The sequence below is a fragment of the Mya arenaria genome, chromosome 4, assembly GCF_026914265.1.
Source record: "Mya arenaria isolate MELC-2E11 chromosome 4, ASM2691426v1".
In the NCBI taxonomy this organism is placed as follows: domain Eukaryota; kingdom Metazoa; phylum Mollusca; class Bivalvia; order Myida; family Myidae; genus Mya; species Mya arenaria.
This window is the reverse complement of record NC_069125.1, coordinates 31,451,272-31,474,897: the sequence shown is the minus strand read 5'-3', so window position 1 is coordinate 31,474,897 and position 23,626 is coordinate 31,451,272. Positions and strand designations below refer to the sequence as shown.

Below are 23,626 nucleotides of genomic sequence, written 5' to 3'. Positions count from 1 at the left end.
AAACAAGTGTTTTTCATTCTAGCATGCTTTCTCCTTTGTGTTTCACCGAGGGATTCCATGCCATCAAGCTTACGTTGGCCAGACAAGTTGATGCCAAATCTGCTGCTATTAGACGACAACGTAGATTTATTTTGTCGAAGAAGAGCATGTATTTCTTCAATCAAAGCATCAACATAGCACAGCAAACCTTCAATTCTCTTGTCCTCTTGATCATCAAACAGGAATGAAGAATATATTTCAGCAGCATCCTTGGTGTTGTCCATTTTTTCCATTCTAGCAATCTTGTTTTCTTTAGCCATTTCATCTTCTGACGTCTGTTCAAACTTTCGCTTGGATGAACACGCGACTGGTCCACCTTTCTCCAACTCTTTCTTCAGGCTGCTTGCAATATACCGTTTCTTTACAGGCATCGCAGACTCAGGCCAAGCATTTTCTTCGCTAGCATGTCCCCGCTTTGTTGCGGGAACGTAACGCCACTTCGCGTTATTCGCAGCAGAATTTTGTTCAAATTCATTTATTGTTCGTTTAGGAACATACCGTTTCTTTTCCTCGTAAGATAATGAAGTAAACAAAACCATTTTGTACTCAATACAAGAAAAGCGTCTTGCTCGCTCGAAAGCAAAAGCAAATATGACTTGATTGCCAAGAGCGTTGCTAACGTCAAAACGACGTCATTGACGTTGAATATTGTGACGTCAGTTTGTTTTCCAAAAACAACTTTGAAGGCTAGTATGGACCTCAATGATAAAGAAACCGATCAAGAAAGGATTTGTTGATAGAATAAGGAAATTTTGGAATGTCCTGGTTGTTTTCGGTATTTGTTTTGAATAAAACATTTGGGATGTTAAAAAAAAAATAAAAAAAATACATTTGACACAGACTGATAAATTAACGAGTGAAAAAAACGTTGGGTTATTTTCTTATCTTATTAACTTATCAAATTATTTTCAAGATCGTTCCCTCAGTTCAAAAGACGGTTCTCTTAGTCATGCAATACAATCTCAAAGTAAGTGCATATACATTGCCCTACATCCGTCGGTATGCACTCTTTGACCCCTATTGATAGTACTCAACGTGACCTTTACGCACTGTTCGACAAGTTCATACCTCTAACCAGTCATAAGTTTTAATGCCACAGTCTTGGGATACATTATTCGGGACGCAGTCTTTTGATGTCTTATATGCCTCTTGTTGGTTGTCGAATTTGCCTTGATAGTTATGAAACTTGTCCCTACAGTTTAGTTCCCATTAAAGCTGCACTCTCACAGATTTTCAGTGTTTGATACTTTTTTTGTCTTGGAATGAGCCATTTTTTGCGTAAATATCTGCAAACCAGTGATATAAGACTGCTAACAAAAGATCAATACGCAGATTTCCATATTAACGTTCGAAAATTGATGTTTTATGGCTAGAAGCGTTACTAACGGTTTAAGAAAAATGCATAAAATATTAATTTTTGAACTTAAGTTTGAAAATCCCGGATCTATTTTTGTCAGCAGTCTTATATCACTGGTTTCCATGCATTTCACACAAAAAAAGGCTCGTTCCAAGACAACAAAATAAAAAAAGTTGTCAAAACGATCAAAACGATCAACCTGCATGAATTTTAACTAGGCCCGAACACATGAGTGAGCTATTGATATGTACTGTGCCTTGGTAAAGGCCTGCAAAATAGTTGACTGAATGACACTAATAATGTTTACGTTAAAGGGACTACACACCTTAAACTAGACTAGAATAAAAACCTACATGCGGCTGGGGTTACCCCCCCCCACACACACACACACACACACACACACACACACACACACCTTCCTCCGCTCCTAAGCCAATCGGAACACCTCGGGAAATATCCAACAAAATTGTCTATCTCGAAGCTTGCCGAAGAGATGGCCGAGTTGTTACGATTGCACCGAAGCCGCTCGACCACTGAGTTGGGGTACATTTATCGAATAGATTCCCATCTTTACTACTTACTCTTCCAATGAACAAAATGGTGAATAAAAACTTAATGCAACTAAAAAGCTTTGTAAACAATGGTTGAAATATTAAGGAATTTCTTTTTTTCAATATTTCAGTGTTTAATTATTTTAAGTAATTTAGAAATAACAGTGAACAAAAATATGCAAATAAAATCGTCAATGCACACAACACACAATTCCAATATGCAATACGAATCAATTGGGCCTTGAGTTTTACCAAAAATATTTTAATAAAAGAAGCTAACATCAATTAAAGCCCGGTATGTTCACGTTTAACTAAATCTAGGTCTTAAAGATGGCTTGTCCTTGGCTATCTGGCGAAGACCGCGTCTTGCACGTGAAACACTGAAGTGACACGTGTCGCTGTGTGCCTCGTAGGTGTTCGTCCAATCCCGAACGAACAACAAGAGTTCGCATGTTTTACCATTCTATATAAGAGGAGAAAGAGATTCATACCGATTAAATACCGTATCATTTTTGACAAGGTTTCGTTATAGACGAAATGTCTTTCGACCAAATGTCGTTAAATATTGACCAATAACTATATGTATGCGACAAAATGTACGATTCGGCCTAGTATCTTTTTTGACGAGTTGTCGTATTAATAGGCGAATGTCATGCGGTTTGTCTTTTTGACATACATTTAATGTTTTTTGATGACAAAAATATCTTCTTTTTTGCATAACACTTACAAAATGTATGTGAATAATACCAAATCTTTTAAATGATACTCTATACAGCAAAGTTCATCATCAATGCTCCGCTGGAAGGAATGTTACAATGAAATGTAGATTTGCAGTTTCGTGTTTTGAGCCTTAACTCAGACTTAAGACTGTTCCTAAGCATAGACCTAGGTGTGGAAATATTCGCTCATTTATCGTACGTCATAATGAATGACGCCAGCTCCTTTATGCATATGTCTGTTTTATTGCTTTTCGTTGATGTTTTATTTTTTAGGAATGTTTAAATGAAAATATGTATATATACATAAAAATATCACTGGCATTTTAAGAAATAAAAATTATACGTACCATCGAAATAGTAAACTGGTAATTGAATCCAGCAACCACCTGCAAAGTTCAATGTAAAATCTACCAGGTCCTTATTATATCGCAAATGAGCTTTTATAAATCTGTAAAAAGTGTTTCATACAAAAATATTCTTAAACAGTTCAAACTGTCAGACAAATAAACGTTTAGATCAGATTTCAAGGTATGAAAATACACATTGTTCTCAAATTGTACATCAAAGTGGTATATAAATAATTAACAAATATATTAAAATGGCATTACGCCTTAAAATTTTATCAAATCATTTAAGGCATTCAAAGGATCATCGAAGTTCAAGGATGAAGATCATTTAACATGTTATTAAACTACTACCGTAACGTATTTAAAACGTATCAGTTCTTCAAATCTCTTTACGATTTACGAGAATTTAAGCACTAGTATTTGTTTCGTTTTCATATCTTAATTAAAATTAATTTGGTTGCAGAATGAAACAATTATTAACCCGAAGAAAAGACTAAAGAAATCAGGTATAAAACTACCAAGCAATAACATGATATAGGTTTGTGCGTGTAACATAAGTAATATTCTAAAGAATATGTACTCCAACAATATCATTGTATCTTATTAACCCCACAACTCACACACGTACCTGTGTGTTAACTGCAGTGAGGACAACACCGATCATTTTCTGCGCGCTCAGAACTCCTCTGTCAAAAAAGTCAAGAAGCAGGTCTGTGTATGTCTTGTCGGTTGGGTCTCGTGGGTTATATCCACCCGTCACCCCAGGGCCGCTTGTGTCTTGACTTGGGGGTAGAGCGCAAATATAGGCGACAAGGAATTTTGTCGTTGATGTCCTCTCGTAATAATTTACAGTGCAGATCTTCTTACCCTGTTAAATATCTATCAGTTGTGTTTGTTATGTTAAACAAGAACAATATTCAAGAGTTTAAAGATAGTATATACAAATAAATCAAATGCTTTTGCAACATATTCGTTTGCTTATGATGTTTTGTTTGTTTGGCTATTCCATTATTCTTTTTCCGTGCTAAAGGTGCTCAAATTACAAGAATGCTCGTCGGCAAAGCGAATTAGATTATTGTTTTATATTATTTAATACATATTTTTCATATAAATATATTCTAAAAAGACTCTAAACGGCACTTACCTCTTGAAATCTCGTGCTGCAGTTCATTCCTTGTTTATCACTCTGTAAATGTAATTTGGGCATATATATAACCTAGAATGTCACGTGTCTCATATTTATAGTAGTGACTATCAATACTAGCTGTGTTACATTGACAGAAGTACTTAAAAGTTCTAAACTATATACATTATCATTCCCCCTGTTAAAAAAGGTGCATGTAAGTTTGCAAAAGTCGGTAGGTCGGACGGATTTTTTGTCTGTCAGTGTGTCGGTCGGGAGACCATGTCAGCAAGGCGAAAAAACTCCAGAACGGTTTAATTTAGGTCCTTAAACTTCCAGTGGTAGATTGCCACTAAAGAGATCATGACCTTTATTATGTTGGGGTCAGTAGGTCAAAGGTCACGAGCAACAGTAGTATAAAAAATTGTCCCCATAATCGTTCTAAATCGATTTGACAGGGGACAATAATTTTTCGATGTTGAGGCCATTAGTTCAAATGTCAATTTAACGGTCAACTTTGTTCGCAAAATAAGTCGGGGACGAATTGGCCAAGGATTGTTAAATTACAGAGGAAAATTTCCCTTGACTAACAGTTGATCCATTGTTTTTGTCGTCAGTAGGGCAAAGGTCACGGTCACGACCAACAGCCCTATGTACACTTTGTATTGAGAGCAGTTTAACTGATGACTATAAACCTCCAGTGACGTTTGTTTTCCTTTAGAATTGTATGACCTTTTATGGAGTTGAGTAATTCAAAGGTCAAGGTCAACAGTATCATGACAATTTTGAGCGCACAAGAACTTCAGAACAGTATGATGTTAGAAAATGGAAGGTCAGTGGTAGTTTGTCTCTGACCAGTACATTACTACTGTTATCTTTAGGTGAGTATGTCAAAAGATTACAGCCTTATGAAAACTTTGTTCACAGAGCACAGATTGGAATTTTCGCCTTCCCTTTCCTGAAACCTTGGTGCACATATGTATAAGCAGTGAATATATTCTTAAAACTCCTTTTTTTTCAAAATTCAATGCTTTTGGGAAAAAACGGCGCTCAGTGGTAAAAATAAAAATAAAGTATACGCATATATATATCAATTTATGTAATCGAAGGCGATGTATGCATATTATGTAAGCTTACGTGTCAGAAAGTACAATGCGTTTTAACAACATATTTTATTTATACATGTATATATATTTATATATACATATATATACATTTATATAGTTTAGATTATTTGAAATCGTTTGATTGCACATGCTTAGGATGTTATCCACCAAAGCTATTCAATTGAAAACGTGTGTAAAATAAAATGTGATACCTCTGTAAACACGGACAAAATATGTGGGCAGCCACTGTCCAAGGTGAACCTGGAATCAGTCTGGGAAAGGCTGGTCAAGGCATCGCACCAGCGCTGTTCCGTCGGGTCCTGCTCGACCATGGCAGCCACAATGACCGTGGTCAAAGCGCTGAACACCAAGGGTTGTATCCACATTATTACTTCTATAAGGTTGGTTAAACCCACTATGACTGCCTTGTCGTCTTGATAATCAATGCGGTGCCACAGTATACATTGGTATAGTCTATATAGCAATTAAATAGCACAACTCTCAAGATAATGAAATCATACTTATTGACCCAATGTTTTATCAGGGTTTTATTTTTGAAAATATGTATTCCTATTAATATGACTTTAATTGCTACTAATATTGGTCGGGCATCAATCAAATTAATATGACGTCACTCTATGACGTAAAAATGTAGCGTGCTTTTGATCTGTTGTGAAAATGTCGGTTTAAAGAGGGTAATTTCAATGTAATTTAGTTAAGCGTGCTTCTGCCGTATTGTACTACTGCATTTGTTCTTTATTGTATGAAGTAACAGTTGGATACATTGAATCAATTCGAAGTCTCCCTACTCCTATCTCTGTTGTTTTATCAAAACGTCTTTATTTAGAGTGTAGATGCCATTAAGTTTATTTAAAAAGAAGCAGGAAAGAAGTCTGAGAGACCTTCTTTTAGTGAAGTCCAAAGGGGCAACTTAAATAAGTACCCGGTTGGACAGACACCAATTGCCGGGGACTTTACCCTCAACGGTCATTTTGAAACCCCTACGTATATACATACAATGTATGTCCATTTAACAAAAAAATATCGAATACAATGTGAATCATACTCACGGGTGTAGAAGTAAACACAACGCATAGCTGCACCACGAAAGTGTCAACAGCTTATTTTCTTTGCAACACCGATAAGTGGTGGAGCTGGCGTTTAGTGGTCGTGTATATAAATGCGTCCTTAGATACGAAATTCCTATGGGAATGACCTTATGTTAAAAACCGGTATGACAAGAAGACCGCAATCTTATTCCGTTCTCCCATCTCTCTCAGCTTGCTCAGGGCAAGGATATAAGTTGTTGGACACTTTTGTGTGCGAATATTTTTCAAATTGGACAATCTTATCAACGAAAGTAAGTAAAATGCCGAGCGATTATTAGTTTAAATTACAACGATAATAAAACGAGCTATTTCAGTATTAAACAAATCACTCTCGTTGACACGATGTTACGCGAGAGCGTGTTCTTGTGTTGTGGGTGAAACCGGGGTACCCGAAGGCGACCCATTTGTCCGGTTTGGTAATCACAAACTTAACATTCATGTGCCCAGGCTAGGAATCGAACGGTGCAAAGCGAGAAGTTTAACCACTGCGCTAACCCACGACCTCTAAACCCCAGCTCCACCACTTTACGATGTGCAAAGAAAAAGAGCTGTTGACACTTCCGTGGTACAGCTGTGCACTGTATTTACACATACCCGACAGCGCCACCACTACGCGAAAGCGCCGCTTTCATAAAGATGTGCATATTTCATGTTTAAGAAATGCTTATTAGGTGTGTTGTGTTCCGGCGTAAGTACTATGTACATGCGCCAGAATGTTCTTACGGTGTGTGTACTTGAAATGCAAGCAGATCTCAAAATATGCACACGTCCGATTCGGAAGAAAAAGCTCCTGGCACCATAGTTCGCAAAATATTGAAATGAAATCGTAGCCAGCCTGCAGCAAAAGTGTTCTTACACAGTACCACATTTTCCGATTTCCGAAATATGTTCGTCTTATAACAAATATAAAATAAAATATTAATCATACTCACTTGTGTACAGGAAAGCATATGGCACAGCTGCACCACGGAAGTGTCCACCACAGCTCACTTTCTTTGCATCACCGTTAAGTGGTGGAGGAGACGTTCAGAGGCCGTGTATTTAATACACGAAGTATAATTCATCTTTCTTAGAAGAATTATAAGGTATTCTTTTTATTTGCTTACAGTGAAGGACTACACATATCAGGTTACTGCATACGTGAAATTCTAGAAATGCCTCTAAAAAATGAGCTTGGTAAGGTTTTATATAAAAGCACCAGAAACGTAGTTTAGTGTATTGTAACCTAGATATAAGTATTCTTCTCTTGAGAAGAAATACAAATGTATGTGAAATGCTATGATTCCTGAAAAATATCACTTTTCTTTTTTCGATGGAAAGTTTAAATGCATATGCTATTAGTTTCAAAATGATTCATTCATGTGCATTTTTTAGAACATTTCACTAAAAAAATATTTTAGAAAGGGAGATATTTTGTATTTAAACAAGAGCTGTCACAGAGACAGCGCGCTCGAATATTCCGCCGCTTTTCAGTGGAAGGATTGCAAAGTTTGGGCGAAACATGCATGGATCACTGTTAGATTAGATTTCATTGCAATATATGATGTGCTGAGACATTAACATAAAAGTGGTTACATGCAAAAATCTAACAAGACTATTTAAGTTTAATAATAAAGGTCCATTATTTGCAAAACACAGTTATCTAACTTGGTTATTCAATTAGGTTTGGTGGTTGAGTACCATTGTATAAAGTCTCAATGCAATATATCAAGTAGTTGCTGAGATATTATCCTATGGGTGCTAACATGCAAGACATTAACCAGAATTTCTAAGTCGCATAATAAAGGGGCAGAAATTATATAATATGAAAGATAGAGTTATCTTACTTGATTAAATAAGAAGGTTAAATGGTTGGGAGCCTGTGTGTAAATTTTCAATGCAACACATGATGTATTCGCTGAGGTATTGACTTAAAAGTGGTTACATGCAAAACCTTAACCAGAATTTCTATGTCGAATAAAAAAGGGGCCATTATTTGAATTAACTGCAAACTAGAGTTATCTTACTTGGTTAATTAAGTAGATTGGATGGTTGAGTACCATTGTATAAGACTCAATGCAAGTAGATGCTGAGATATTAACCTATCTGTGCTTACATGCTAAACCTTAACCAGAATTTCTAAGTCAAATAATAAAGGCCCATAATTTGCATTATATTCAAATAAGTGTTAGCTCACTTCATTCATTTAGTAGATTAGATAGTTTGAAATACATATCTAAAGTTTCAATGCAATACATGATATATTTGCTGAGATATTGACTTAAATGTGGTTACATGCAAAACCTTACCCAGAATTTCTAAGTCGAATAATAAAGGGCAATTATTTTGCATTAAATGCAAACTAGAGCTAACTTACTTGGTTAATTAAGAAGGTTGGATGGTTGAGTACCACTGTATCAAGTCCCAATGCAATACCTCAGGTAGTTGCTGAGATATTAACCTATGTGTGCTTGCACGCAAAACCTTAACCCGAACTTAAAAGTCAAAGAATACAGAAACGACGTCACAATATTTAACGCCATTGACGTCATTTTGACGTTAGCAACGCTCTTGGCAATCAAGTCATATTTGCTTTTGCTTTCGAGCGAGAAATACGCTATTTTGTACTGAGTAAAATGGTTTTGTTAACTACGAGGAAAAGAAACGGTACGTTCCGACAAAAACAATGAATGAATTTGAACAAAATTCTGCTGCAAAACATGCGAAGAGGCGTTACGTTCCAGCAATAAAACGGGGAAATGCTAGCGAAGAAAATGCTTGGCCCGAGTCTGCGATGCCTGTAAAGAAACGGTATATTGCAAGCAGCCTGAAGAAAGAGTGGGAGAAAGGTGGACCAGTCGTGTGTTCATTCAAGAGAAAGTTTGAACAGACGTCAGAAGATGAGATGGCTAAAGAAAGCAAGATTGCTAGACTGGAATACACCGAGAGCACCAAGGATGATGCTGAAATATATTCTTCATTCTTATTTGATTATCAAGAAGACAAGAGAATTGAAGGTTTGATGTGCTATATTGATGCTTTGATTGAGGAAATACATGCACTTCTTCGCCAAAATAAAACTTCTACGTCATCTAAGAGCAGCAGCGTTGGCATCAACTTGTCTGGCAAACGTAAGCTTGATGACATGAATGGCCTTGTAGAAATACAAAGGAGAAAGCATTCTAGAATTGAAAGCACTTGTTTTGATGTTATCTATACATGTAAGAAAAAGCTCCCTGGATTCATCATCAGTGATGAAGAAATGGGATTTGATACTGAGCTACACACACTGGATAGCATGGCTGAAGATAACACCTATATCACGCCTGGAAAATGTACATTTCATTTCCCAAAAATCGAACTAACAGCAGTGGATGAAACACTGGATAACATTTCAAAAGATACTGCAGCAACAACGTCTAAAAGCAGTGGATTTTGTTTCCCTCCGTTTGAAACAAAGACGGTGGATATGGTCCTTGAAGAAATTGATGACATTCTTGCAGAAATTAAAACACCAGACGTGCAACCGGTGATAATTAAGAAACCTGAAGAAAAGACCATGTCGAAAAAGGAGAACATTGAGAAAAAGCTTGCAAAATGTAAACCAGTTACAGAAAAATCCACCATTGCTCTCAAAATCCAAAAGGACAAGTCTAGAACTCTGAAGACAGAAAATCGTATCGACATTGAAAAACTAAACAAGGCAAAAACAAAAGAATCTGCCACCTCTGAACCAAAGAAGCGAAAGTTCAAATTCATACCGGTTTCTTTTCCATAAATCTGATATTCATTTTTCGGCCTTTTTAGGGTGGGAGGGATTTTCAAATTTTTCAAAAACAAAACCTACCGTGGGGACATCTGGCCATAGAATCGCTTTGCTGAGTTTTCGTTTGTTTGTATGTGTAGGGGTTGGGGGTAATATTCCTGTCAATTGAGGGGCGACCATAATAATATGATTATATACTTGGAAGTAGAAGTCCGAACATATAAGAGCTCGTCGAATTGATTATCGACTTCAAGGTTCCAAAGAAAACATATTCTCAAAAAAAAACGTGTTTTTTTAACAATCACTGAAGTGTATTTTTGATCTTTCTTATTAAATATTTCTTTTATTTAACTAGTCGATGAGAAAATACGTTCTTAACAAGAGGCCCGTGATGGCCTTTGCTCCCCTAGCATGGCTTGTAATGGTCAATTTATATCCGCTATTTCAGTCTTATGACATATAACGTGCAATGTAAAGCTTACAATTTATATATAAATAATAACCATTTAATAAACGATAACTTTAGCGAATACGTCATATTTTGAGGCAAACACCTCAGAATATCTTCATTGGCGTAACTAATCCGAAGGATTCTCGAAGTTATATGAAAACTGTTGAATTATGACACAACTTACAGTTCGTGTCAACTGTTCGAAATTGAACAGTGTTTAGAACTTGTCCGAACGAGTATTAGCAACCTTGGATACTAAATAGGGGTTCTATTGATTACAGAAATGTTGCCAATTTCAAGGGCAATGGGCGGATCTGGAGGGTTTCGAAAGGAACCTAGGCCTGATGAATATGTAGGAACTGTCCAAGTTTGGTGAAGATCAAATAAAAAACTACAGACTGTATTTTGTTCACAAGCTCAATTATATCAATTTTGTCAATTTTATGTGGTCATAACCAAGTCCCGCATGGGTGGCTGTGGCTGGTTTCGAAAGTAACCGTGGTTAAGTCAATATCTTACTACTGTATAAGGTAGGTTAATATCGGATAATTAAAGTGGGGTCTATTGTGTTCAGAAGCTCAATTATAGCAAAAAAATAATAAAAATCAAGGGCCATAATCGAGTCATACATGGGCGGATTTGGTTTTGAAAGGAGCCGAGCTTTCATCAAAATTTAACTACAGTCTAAGTTTGATGAAGTTTGGATAACAAATAGAGGCTATGTTGTGTTCACAAGCTGTTTCTAACATTTCAATCATTCTGTCCGGATTTCAAAAGAAACCGATCTATCATGTATATATAACTATTGTATAAGTTTCATTCAGATTCAATCGAAACCAGTGGAGCTCAAAGGAATAAAAACATTAAATATCATATTATGTTTTTTGTGGTAAAATGAGTTGAGATTGTGATTTGATTGTTTGTGCTATTAGGGCCGTAATTAACAAGAATACCAAATGCATTTGCCTAAGCTCGTCCGGTGTGGTTATTTTTGATGGGGGACAAAATTATCGTTAAAGCCAGAGTTGTAGTCCTTGCTACACATGTCCATCTCGTCACTTGTAACATACATACGTACAAAGTTTAATGTGAATATCTTGAATGGGTTTTGAGTTATGACAAAGATTTGCGTGCCTACAGTAACGCCGATACAGTACCTCTGACTTCTTCGAAATACAAACCAGTTTAAATTGAGCTGAAATTGCTGTTCAAACACTGAGCCCTCACCTGAAGAAATTAATTTCAAATGTTTTTTTTAGAATTAAGTCAACTGACAAGTCAACAATTAAACAACTTCGGTCCGACTCCCCAATATATAAATATATATAAGTATACAAAAGTCAAAGGGCAATATCTCTAAAAAAATCCATTCATAAACTAATGTTTATTTTGCAAAGCACTTTTTCTCAACATAGTCAATATATAGATAGGTTCAATGTTATTACCTCAAAATATATAGTTATGGTGACAAGTAGACTTGTCCCAGTAAAATAATGATCAAAGGACGATAACTATAAAATACTTTACACAAAATATTGTTTGAATCTGAATCCAATGCTTCATCTTCCAGACAAAATAAGATTTATCGGACAATTCAACGCGCTCGCCGATGTTTGATTTTATATTTTCGCTCAGATTGACGTAAAACTCGCAACCATGCACACCAAAATGGTGATAGACAAGTCGGACAAGTTTTAAGCTCCGTATCTACACATTTCATTAAGATATCAAGTTATTTACAGACTGATCTACTATATGTTAAAATAAATATAAAAGGTATTTCATATTTTATTAACATTTAGTGTTATGTATGTGTACAATCGATATGACTCTTTCGTCAACAAAAAATATTACATCTAATCTGAATATGCTGACCGCAACCTCAAACCATGTTCCAAATAAACAATTACGTATTGTTGTTTAACAAAATAATGCTATCAATATTTTTACTGAGCACACTTTTCTTACATCAATTCGTATATTTTTGATATACCTCTTCTTTGCTCAACAAAGCAGATACAGTATTTATTTGTACAAAATGTAATAGAGAACAATTTTCTTGATTGCTTTGTGAAGGTAACCAGACAAGTAAATATACGAGTGCCTATATTCGTCCTTGTTAACGTTATTCAAGGGGCATGACTAAGCAATTGACAAAATTGTTTGAATTTTGAAATCATAGCATCATGTTTTCGAAATATATTTTGAAGATATTAATGCTATACTTGATTGTTTTCTAAGTTACAAATATGCCTATCAGAAGCATGGTCTCCACAACTTACCAGCATGTATCTAGGAAAGTGTTTCCAATGCTATCATATTTCTACATACTTGCTACTACATCATAGCACCGATTAACAGCAATTGCAATTTGCAAAATATGCACAAAATCAATCATTATCAGCAGTAGCAATTAGAAGAATATACACACATATGTGAATCATTACCAACAATAGAAATTTGCAGAATAAACCCACTTATGTAAATAAATCAATATCAGCAATAGCATCTTTCAAACTATACACATGTTTGTATTCATTATAAACAAATGTAATTTGCATAATAAATACACATATGTCAATCATTTTCAGCCATGGTAAATTGTTGAACATACACATGTATGTAAAACATCACCAGCAAAGGCAATTCGAAAATATACACACGTATATCAGCCTAAAAATGTCTTTGAAAGAAACAGTATGAATACCTAATAAAATGATAAACGGTAAAACCCAACATTATTCTAGCAGTGCTTAAAAGGCTATCGTATTTCTGACATACTTGCGTCTCGGTCTTACATACTTGCGTCTCGGTCTTACATACTTGCGTCTCGTACTTGCGTCTCGGTCTTACATACTTGCGTCTCGGTCTTACATACTTGCGTCTCGGTAATTTGCGTCTCGGTCTTACTTCCTTGCGTCTCGGTCTTACATACTTGCTTCTCGGTCTTACTTCCTTGCGTCTCGGTCTTACATACTTGCGTCTCGGTCTTACATACTTGCGTCTCGGTCTTACATACTTGCGTCTCGGTCTTACTTCCTTGCGTCTCGGTCTTACATACTTGCGTCTCGGTCTTACTTACTTGCGTCTCGGTCTTACTTACTTGCGTCTCGGTCTTACTTACTTGCGTCTCGGTCTTACATATTAGCGTCTCGGTCTTACTTACTTGCGTCTCGGTCTTACATACTTGCGTCTCGGTCTTACTTCCTTGCGTCTCGGTCTTACATACTTGCGTCTCGGTCTTACATACTTGCGTCTCGGTCTTACATACTTGCGTCTCGTACTTACGTCTCGGTTTTACATACTTGCGTCTCGGTCTTACATACTTGCGTCTCGTACTTGCGTCTCGGTCTTACATACTTGCGTCTCGTACTTGCGTCTCGGTCTTACATATTTGCGTCTCGGTCTTACATATTTGCGTCTCGGTCTTACATACTTGCGTCTCGTACTTGCGTCTCGGTCTTACATACTTGCGTCTCGGTCTTACATACTTGCGTCTCTGTCTTACTTACTTGCTTCTCGGTCTTACATATTTGCGTCTCGGTCTTACATACTTGCGTCTCGGTCTTACTTACTTGCTTCTCGGTCTTACATATTTGCGTCTCGGTCTTACATACTTGCGTCTCGGTCTTACTTACTTGCGTCTCGGTCTTACTTACTTGCTTTTCGGTCTTACATATTTGCGTCTCGGTCTTACTTACTTGCGTCTCAGTCTTACTTACTTGCGTCTCGGTCTTACTTACTTGCGTCTCGGTCTTACATATTAGCGTCTCGGTCTTACTTACTTGCGTCTCGGTCTTACTTACTTGCGTCTCGGTCTTACATACTTGCGTCTCGGTCTTACTTACTTGCTTCTCGGTCTTACATATTTGCGTCTCGGTCTTACATACTTGCGTCTCGGTCTTACTTACTTGCTTCTCGGTCTTACATATTTGCGTCTCGGTCTTACATACTTGCGTCTCGGTCTTACATACTTGCGTCTCGGTCTTACATACTTGCTTCTCGGTCTTACATATTTGCGTCACGGCCTTACATACTTGCGTCTCGGTCTTACATACTTGCGTCTCGGTTTTACTTACTTCCTTCTCGGTCTTACATATTTGCGTCACGGCCTTACATACTTGCGTCTCAGTCTTACATACTTGCTTCTCGGTCTTAGCAATCAGTATCAGCAATCAGTATCTGCACACATATGTCTATCATTATAAGCAATGGCAATGTGCAAAATATACACACCTATGTCAATCATAATAGGCGAGGCCAATTTGCATAATATACACACGTATGTCGCCATAGACGAACTTGGCAATAAACAGTATCTAATTAAAAAACAACAGCATGTATTTAGGAAACTTCATAAAAAGGCTATCATATTTCAATCAGTATTAGCAATGGCAATCTGAGAATATAGACACATATGAGAAATATAATCAACAATTGAAATTTGCAGAATAGTCACACTTATTTCAATAATTATCAGCAAAGGCAATTTGAAGAATATACACACGTATGTCAGCCTAAAAATATCTTTACAATAACAGTATCGATAAAGACCAAACTCTTCATATAAACAATCAAAACTCTTTATACAAAAACAACAACAATATGTTCACGCGGACATCGAATTAAAGCCGGATTTTTCAGTCCGACAATTGCTGATTTGCATCATGATCAGGAGGAAAAACAAAATGCTGCTGACGCACATTCTCACTAGTCCGACCAAGTGTTTCACCTGACATAACCCATCGACCAAGTGTTTCACCTGACATAACCCATCGACCAAGTGTTTCACCTGACATAACCCATCGACCAAGTGTTTCACCTGACATAACCCATCGACCAAGTGTTTCACCTGACATAACCCATCGAACAAGTGTTTCACCTGACATAACCCATCGAACAAGTGTTTCACCTGATATAACCCATCGACCAAGTGTTTGACCTGACATGACCCATCGACCAAGTGTTTGACCTGACATGACCCATAATCACCCTTTTCATAAATGGCATACTGCGAAATATTCTGACTGTGTTTCTTGAAGATTGGATGAAAGCTGTTGAATTTGTGAAAGAAAACAAACTTTAACACATTTTCTGTTTAATATTTGACATAGTGCCCTTACTGTTTATCTGAAATGACCCATATTTACACAAGTCTTACTGATTGTGCTGCACAAAAAAATTCTGACCGAGTTTCCTGAAGACAGGATAAATGTTTTCCCTTCATTTGACGCAGTGACTTAGTTTTTACCCGAGATGACCCGAATTCACACTGGTCTCAATGTCCATGCTGACAAATATTCCGACCAAGTTTCGTGATGTAAAAAAAAATCAACGCCTTCTTTTACGACACCCGAACGCCCACCAGCCTAGTTTTCGCTAATCTACAAAACAAAGAAATAATTTTGAAAAAATATAAAAATCACAATCCGATATATAATCTCTTGTATAAGGAAGACCTTTCATCGTTTGGTCTGAATGCTGAATTACTGTCCTTCCGTTCAGTCGATAAGCCATAAAATTTACATTCGCTTTACACAAAATCGAGAAACCAATCTGTGGAATAGCTTGTAAAATAAAAATGATCCTATAGATACTAGTTAAAATAAGCCTTTTTACATGTATTTGAGAACAAAACATATTGAACAACAGATTTTTTTTATACTTGTTCAATTGAATCTACTCAAACATCGATAGTTTTAAACATTTATATAATTAAACCTAACTGTCACTTTCAACATGTATGTATTTACTTTTTTATATTTTGGTTTTAATTTCGCTTGATAAAAAATGGGTGACTGAATGTGTCGCTATATTGTACAACAATCGGATGTATGGGTCTTAAGCTTTATAAATGTTCTGCTCTATAAATAAACATGGCAGCTATATTATCAGCTCGACTACAAAAACAAGAGCTGGTGTAAGACAGCGCGCTCGTCTACGCCGCTTTGTCTTAGAAGTAAAAAAATGATGTATTTTGTGCCTGTAAAAAGCAATAAAAAATCAAATTAAAAAGAAAACAAGAACCCAGAAGTGACAAAACCGGGTTTTTAAACGATTGGCAGAAGAGATTCAGTTTTAACTGCTTTCTTCTATTTTTGTAACAGAGACCTTGATCCTTTGGGACCCAAACACAATCCCATGGAAGTCTTCAATAAACTCTTCCTACATATCAAGTTTGGTCACAGTATGTCAACCATAACTGAAGTTATTTAGTATCAACCGGTAATCTATTTTAGTGACAGTGACCTTGACCCTAGGGGGTCAAAAGGCAATTCAAAAAAAGGTCTCCATAAACTTGTCCTGTGTATCAAGCTTGGTCACACTACGTCAACCACTACATTATTATTATTATAATTCAGTACTTACCATTTTTAGCAACAGTGACATTGACTTTGACCATAACTCTTTGGCCCAAAACATAATCTCATAAAAGGTCTCTAGAAAAATCTGCATATATACTAAGTTTGGCCTCAATATTTCGACCCTTAAGTTATTCAATACTAACCATTTTTCTATAATTTTTAACTTTGACCTTGACCTTGATCCTAGGGGCCTCAAACACAATCCTATGAAAGGTCTCCATAAACTCTTCCTATATACCAAGTTTCGTCATTATATGTCAAACCTAGCTAAAATTATTCGATACATAAGGTGACTTTGACGCTGCTCTCCCACCAGCCCGCCCGAACAATGACGCAAGTCATTCTAATAAATAGTTTTCCTTTTGTGAAAACCTGGTTAAGAATATAAAAATGTATATGTCAAAAGAAAAAAAAATAATGAAAAGTCAATCAAGAGCCATAATTTGTATTTAGGGTTAAAATGGAGTTATGTAACCTTGATGTAAGATGGTCGTCAATAATACTGCAAAGTATTAAGTCGATAGAATAGAGGTTGTAGAATTTGTTTTATTAAAATCCCAACTTGCCCTTAAACTTTAACCTACCCTAAAACTTAAACCTTAGTCAATCTGTGGCTATAACTTGTATTAAGGATAATATTGAGTTATGTAACCCCATTGTGTGATGGTCCCGAACAATTGTGTCAAGTATTAAGTCCATTGAATGAAGAATAAAGAAGTTATTTATAAATATCCCAAACCTGTCCTAAAACTTTAACCTAAGTTACATAGTCAATCAGGGGCCATAATTTGTATAAATGATAATATGGGGTTATATAACCTAATAACGTGATGGCCCTAAACAACTGTGTGAAGTATTACGTTAATTGAATGAAGGGTATTGGAGTTATAAGGAAAAACAACAACTTGCCCTTAAACTTTAACCTAAGTTTCTAAGTCAATCAGGGGCCATAACTTGCATTAAGGATAATATGTGGTTACGTAACCTCATTGTGTGATGGTCCTGAACAACTGTGTAAAGTATCATGTCTTTTGAATGAATGATATAGAAGTTAATTATAAATATCCCAACCTGCCCTAAAATTTGAACCTTAGTTCCATAGTCTCTCAGGGCCATACTATGGAGTTATCTAACCTCGTTAAGTGATCGCCCTGAACAACTGTGTGAAGTATTAAGTGAATTGAATGCAGGGTGTTTGAGTTATAAGTGAAAATCCCAGCTTGCCCTAAAACTTTAACCAGACGCCGACGCCGACACCGACGCCGACGCTGGGGCGAGTAGTAAAGCCCTCCTTATTCTTCGAATAGTCGAGCTAACAAGATACAATCATACATATAAATGCTCACTTACTTTCAACAGTCCCAAGAACATAGTCGCAAAAATGGCTTTTTAAAATAAAATTAACCTTGTACATTTACTGAAAACGTCATTTACAGCATCGTCGGCGACACACAGGGCTAGTTGCTAACGATAATGCTAGATCAGGCAGTTGTGAAATCAAACGATAATGTAGAGCTAGTATCAGATGCTATAAAATCTATATTTTAGTTTTGTTTGGAGCGTCATTATTAGTAAGATATGCATACCTTTTGTCAACTCCTTAAGGGCTGAAAATATTTCAAAGGTGACTTCTGGTGAATTTTTCATCACGGCGACAAAAACCTGCTTCAGTTTCTTGAGTGTTTCATTCTTCTGTTGTCTCCATTTGAGTAACACATGGAATATAAAGTCCTCTCTTGTATCAAAGTGGTCTTGTCTTATTTGTTCCATATCAACTTGTCTTAATCCAAGTTCGATGCCTATGAGCCAAATCTCTTTGTTTTTTTTCAAGCATAATGCAATCTTTGATAAGTGTTTATCAGTTGGAACAATATCTAAATATACACCTTCGCATGTCGTTTCTCTCTCTTCCCTGTGCTTTAGAACATCGCTGTACCAACACTTCAGATGTTCGTCTGTTTGCATTGTATGTTCGTCACCCATCTTATGATCATCACAACAAATTTCTCCATCTGTAAGTAAGGCATTTACTCGGAAAAGTCCAACGCCTGGTTCATTTATTTCAGGACACTGAATATGTTCTTCGTATGGTGTTGTTTTTGCGAAGTTCTTTGACCTTGGTAAAAGGCCCAGGATAGCCATCAAGTTGCTGTACAAAACACGCCTGACATCCGTACAAACACCAGAATCTATTGCTTGTTTCTTAAGCTTCGACATAAATGACATCCTTGCATAGACGATGTGGTCAACGTACCATACTCTGAGCTGAGCCTGACTATTCACTCTAAATACGCCAAAGCTATTGTACATCATATTTTTTCTGTCCAGTGTTGCAATTTTCCAGTTCCTAATGCAAGCAGCAAGTAGCCTGTGGAAAATAGCTGGAGGCATAAAATTGTCTTTGAAAACAAAACAGAGGGCTTCAGTGTTTTGCCGATTTGGTGGATTTGTTATTTTTTCAAGATCATCTGTAGGCTTTGCTTTGAGCTGGCAAGGTAAGATATGAAAGTTTGTACCTGAATTGAGAGGCGCACAAATGGGACCTCTGTAATTAGGATCCACACAGCTGTTGTCATCTTGCTGAACTCTTTCTTCTTCTTCATAATCTTCCAAATGTATTGGCTTGGCCATAATCTTTAAGTATTCCATGTATTCAACGACAACAGCAGCGTTGGCTTTTATCTGTGGAGCACTGTGCGCCAAAATTGCCTGCAGCAACTCCGGTTCTAATATAGCAGACTCTTTGTAACTTTGCCACTGTTTAAGGAGCTTTGGTGGAACATGTTTCTCTTTGTGGTTGATGAAGCATTTAAAGGCTTCAATGATCCATTGTGGGGACAAAATGACATGTTCTTTCAATTCCTCTGTTTTAAAGTAAAGGATGTTACCATACATGTGCTGAACTTCCAAGAACAACAGTAGCTGGGCATTTTCCAATGGTCGTGGGTTCTCTCTGTTTGCAGCTTCAACCTCACGCAGTTTTACCATTTCTTTTCCGTCCCCTCTCATTTGTTCAAAGGTTTTCTCAAGCTGTATCCATTTCAGGGGATGCTTTTCATTCCAATAGGGTTGGACTTCAGCCACCTTTTTTACTTCATTTCTGATTTCATCAAAAACTGGGTCTTTTGCATCAAGATTGTTCACGAGAAATTTTCTATCGTGTACGTGCTTTAAAATATTTGAGTCAATAAATGGTTTCAGTGCGTCATTAAAGAAGGCATTCATGTATTCTTCTTTTTCTTCATCTGTGCCGGACATCTCGTCCTTATGAGTGCCAATCAGGATGACCGTTGGTTTATCTTCGTGTTCTTGATCATGAATTGAGCTGTACATGTGGATGGAATTCAGCCAAAACTTGAAGGCATCCAGACAGGTGAACTTTTCATGAACCAAACCAGCTAATGATTCACTTTCTTCAACAAGATCACTTAACTGTTTTGTCATATCCATCAACAAAAGGTAAATTGACCGCTTGTTCAAGAAAAAGTGGTGGGTTGAATAGTACAAATTCTGCCCTGCGAAGTCCCACACTGAAACAAGTGGTGGATTTCCTGGGTAGTCTGATTCTTTTCTTATTTCTTCATGAGCTTTGGTATAAAAAGTTTGAGGTTTTTCTTCTGTGTGTTCTATTTCATCAGGTTCATCCAATTTCTTTTTTAATTTCTCCAAGTCAACTGGAACAAAAACAGGAGGCTGTTCAGGCACCTTTACATGTGTATTTTCCTCAGTCTGTTCACCTACTTCCATCTCTTCTTCTTGAATGGGTTCTTGCTCTACAACAGGCATACCAGAATCAACATCGTCATACTGTTTATAAGCCATACTGTTTTCCAGCGCATGTTTCATATTTCGTTTCTGCGTCAAGGCCAGCTTTTTCCATTTTTCATTTTCAATCTTACACAAGTGTACATCAATGCCTTCAGTACTTGGTGGATATTGCTCATAAACCGAAGGTGGTCTTTTATTCTTTAAATCGTCAATGAGGTTATTGACAAGGGATGTTTTTCCAACGGAAAACATGCCAACAACCATTGCTCGAATTCTTTGTACTTCTTCATGACCCTCTTGTAAAGCTTTAGCAAACATGCGAAGTTTTGTGTCATCCAAACCTTTTACTTCCATGGGGATTTGCTTATCCACCTCTGGTTCTTCATTCTCATCCTCATTGAAAATCTCTTTCATAATGGTTTCTGACAGTCCTTGTTTATTCCAGCAAAGATGGAATATTCGGATAATCTGTTTCGTCGCTTCAAGGTTCACACCAAGCTTAACAGACACAACATTTACAAAGTTCCTCATTATTTCTGACACAATTCTTAAACTCAAATCACCTCTTTCAGTGCATTCTTTGGTTACCTGCTTTATCTCATCATCAAGTTGGGCTCTTTCATTTTCAGTGAGGTTAGCCCTTATTTCTTTCAGAATGGTAATCACTTCTTTAGTCTGTTCATCATCAGTCTGCATCAGGCTGTCTTCTGAGCCTCTGTTGTCAGTCATGATGAATCAGGACCGATTAAGACTGAAAATAGAATATTATGCATGGTGTGATTTGTTAAAGAAATACCTAGTTTAAGGTGGTAGGATACATTGCTCCGTCAAAATTGACGTTCAAAGTGTAATATATTTTGGCCAGAATGATGTTTCAGGTATATTTTCCTCAATTTTGCTCGTTCGGTGAGTAAACAACCTGCTGTATCGACGGATACGTGTTTACACACCGAACTCGACGTGATACAGGTCACCAGAAAAGCGTCCTGTCATCATATCCCCTATATATTTTTGTATCACTTTCTTCCTCCTTGCATCGTCTAATTTCCATTCAGAATTCAAATTTTCGTAACGGTTACAGACCTGACATTGATCTTTTTTGTGGGGTGGGTGGTAGTTATGGAAATATGACGAGTATATATTTCTGTAAACTGTCTGTGTAATACAGTATTTTCCAAGTTCATTACACTTTTCAGCATAGAAGTACATACATTATTAAAATGCTACGATATTGTGTAAACTATTTACTTTATGTGACTTTTCTGGCGCAGTTTGTTCCCTGAGGAATGTTTCTTTTTCTTTCCTATGTCATATTTGCTAGTAGTGTCCACCCACTTCTATCTAATCCAGCAATCATCCAACCTATTTTGTTTTATTGCCTTTTCAACTGTCTTTTTGCCGATATCCATTGTTTTTGAAACATAATTTCATCAAACTCTCATACTGCCCTCTCCAATTGTAAAGATTAAAATTTCCTGCCTTTACATTTTTTATCTGGCTCTTTGTGTTCAATATGACTTCAAAACAAGAGCTGTCACAGTATGTGACGAATGCCCCCGAATGTGACATTGACCTATGAACAAGGTCAGTACATGAAAAGTTAAAGATCAAACAAATACATATGGCAAGTTATTTTAAATTGCCTCTGAACATAAAAAAATACCACCCATCCTTGACAACCTATATTCTTATGTCCTTATATTCAGCATTCCATTGTGAATAAACACTAAGTGTATCTTTCACCTTAGAGGTAGGGACATGGGTCTTGCACGTGACACGTTGCTTTGGTATGTTGAACACATGTGGCAAGTTATTTTCAAATCTGTCCATACAAGAAAAAGTTACAGCCCGGACATAACAACCAATACTCTGAATCCTTATATGCAGCACTCCATTGTGAATAAACACCTAAGTGTGACCTTGACCTTAGAGGTGGGGACACGGTTCTTGCACACGATACGTCGTCTTGGTATGTCGAACACATGTGGCAAGTTATTTTATTATCTGTCTATACAAGGGAAAGTTACAGCCCAGACACGACAACCTATTCTCTAAGTTATATGCAGCATTCCATTGTGAATAAACACTAAGTGTGACTTTGACCTAAGAAATAGGGACACGGGTCTTGCACGCGACAACTCGTCTTGGTATGTCGAACACATGTGGCAATTTATTTTAAAATCTGTCCATACAAGGGAAAATAACAGCCCGGACACAACAACCTATACTCTATGTCCTAATATGCAGCATTCCATTGTGAATAAACACTAAGTGTGACCTTAACCTAAGAGGTAGGGACACGGGTGTTGCACGCGACACGTCGTCTTGGTATGCCGAACACATGTGGCAAGTTATTTTAAAATCTGTCCATACAAGGGAAAGTTACAGCCCGGACATGACATCCTATACTCTATGTCCTTATATGCAGCACTCCATTGTGAATAAACACCTAAGTGTGACCTTAACCTTAGAGGTAGGGACACGGTTCTTGCGCGCGACACGTCGTCTTGGTATGCCGAACACATGTGGCAAGTTATTTTCAAATCTGTCCATACAAGGGAAAGTTACAGTCCGGACATAACAACCTATTCTCTAAGTTATATGCAGCATTCCATTGTGAATAAACACTAAGTGTGACCTTGACCTAAGAGGTAGGGACACGGGTCTTGCACGCGACACGTCGTCTTGGTATGCCAAACACATGTGGCAAGTTATTTTAAAATATGTCCATACAAGGGAAAATAACAGCCCGGACACAACAACCTATACTCTATGTCCTTATATGCAGCATTCCATTGTGAATAAACACTAAGTGTGACCTTCACCTAAGAGGTAGGGACACGGTTCTTGCACGCGACACGTCGTCTTGGTATGCCGAACACATGTGGCAAGTTATTTCAAAATCTGTCCATACAAGGGAAAGTTACAGCCCGGACATGACAACCT

At 37.0% G+C, this 23,626-nt stretch overlaps 2 protein-coding genes across 2 annotated transcripts; both read right to left on the bottom strand.

Moving 5' to 3' along the window:
- Nucleotides 1–2,081: 2,081 nt before the first annotated feature.
- On the bottom strand, nucleotides 2,082–5,672 carry LOC128233054 (uncharacterized). The gene is made up of 5 exons (XM_052946930.1): nucleotides 5,455–5,672; nucleotides 4,158–4,199; nucleotides 3,642–3,881; nucleotides 3,014–3,052; nucleotides 2,082–2,410 (listed from the first exon to the last, which is right to left on the bottom strand). The coding sequence occupies exons 1-5, from the start codon at nucleotides 5,626–5,628 to the stop codon at nucleotides 2,255–2,257; spliced, it is 651 nt and encodes a 216-aa protein (XP_052802890.1). The 5' UTR covers nucleotides 5,629–5,672; the 3' UTR covers nucleotides 2,082–2,254.
- A 6,650-nt stretch (nucleotides 5,673–12,322) lies between these two features.
- Nucleotides 12,323–21,426, bottom strand: LOC128232066 (uncharacterized). Its single transcript, XM_052945406.1, has 2 exons — nucleotides 18,499–21,426; nucleotides 12,323–15,931 (listed from the first exon to the last, which is right to left on the bottom strand). The coding sequence occupies exons 1-2, from the start codon at nucleotides 21,407–21,409 to the stop codon at nucleotides 15,927–15,929; spliced, it is 2,916 nt and encodes a 971-aa protein (XP_052801366.1). The 5' UTR covers nucleotides 21,410–21,426; the 3' UTR covers nucleotides 12,323–15,926.
- Between the last annotated feature and the right edge of the window lie 2,200 nt (nucleotides 21,427–23,626).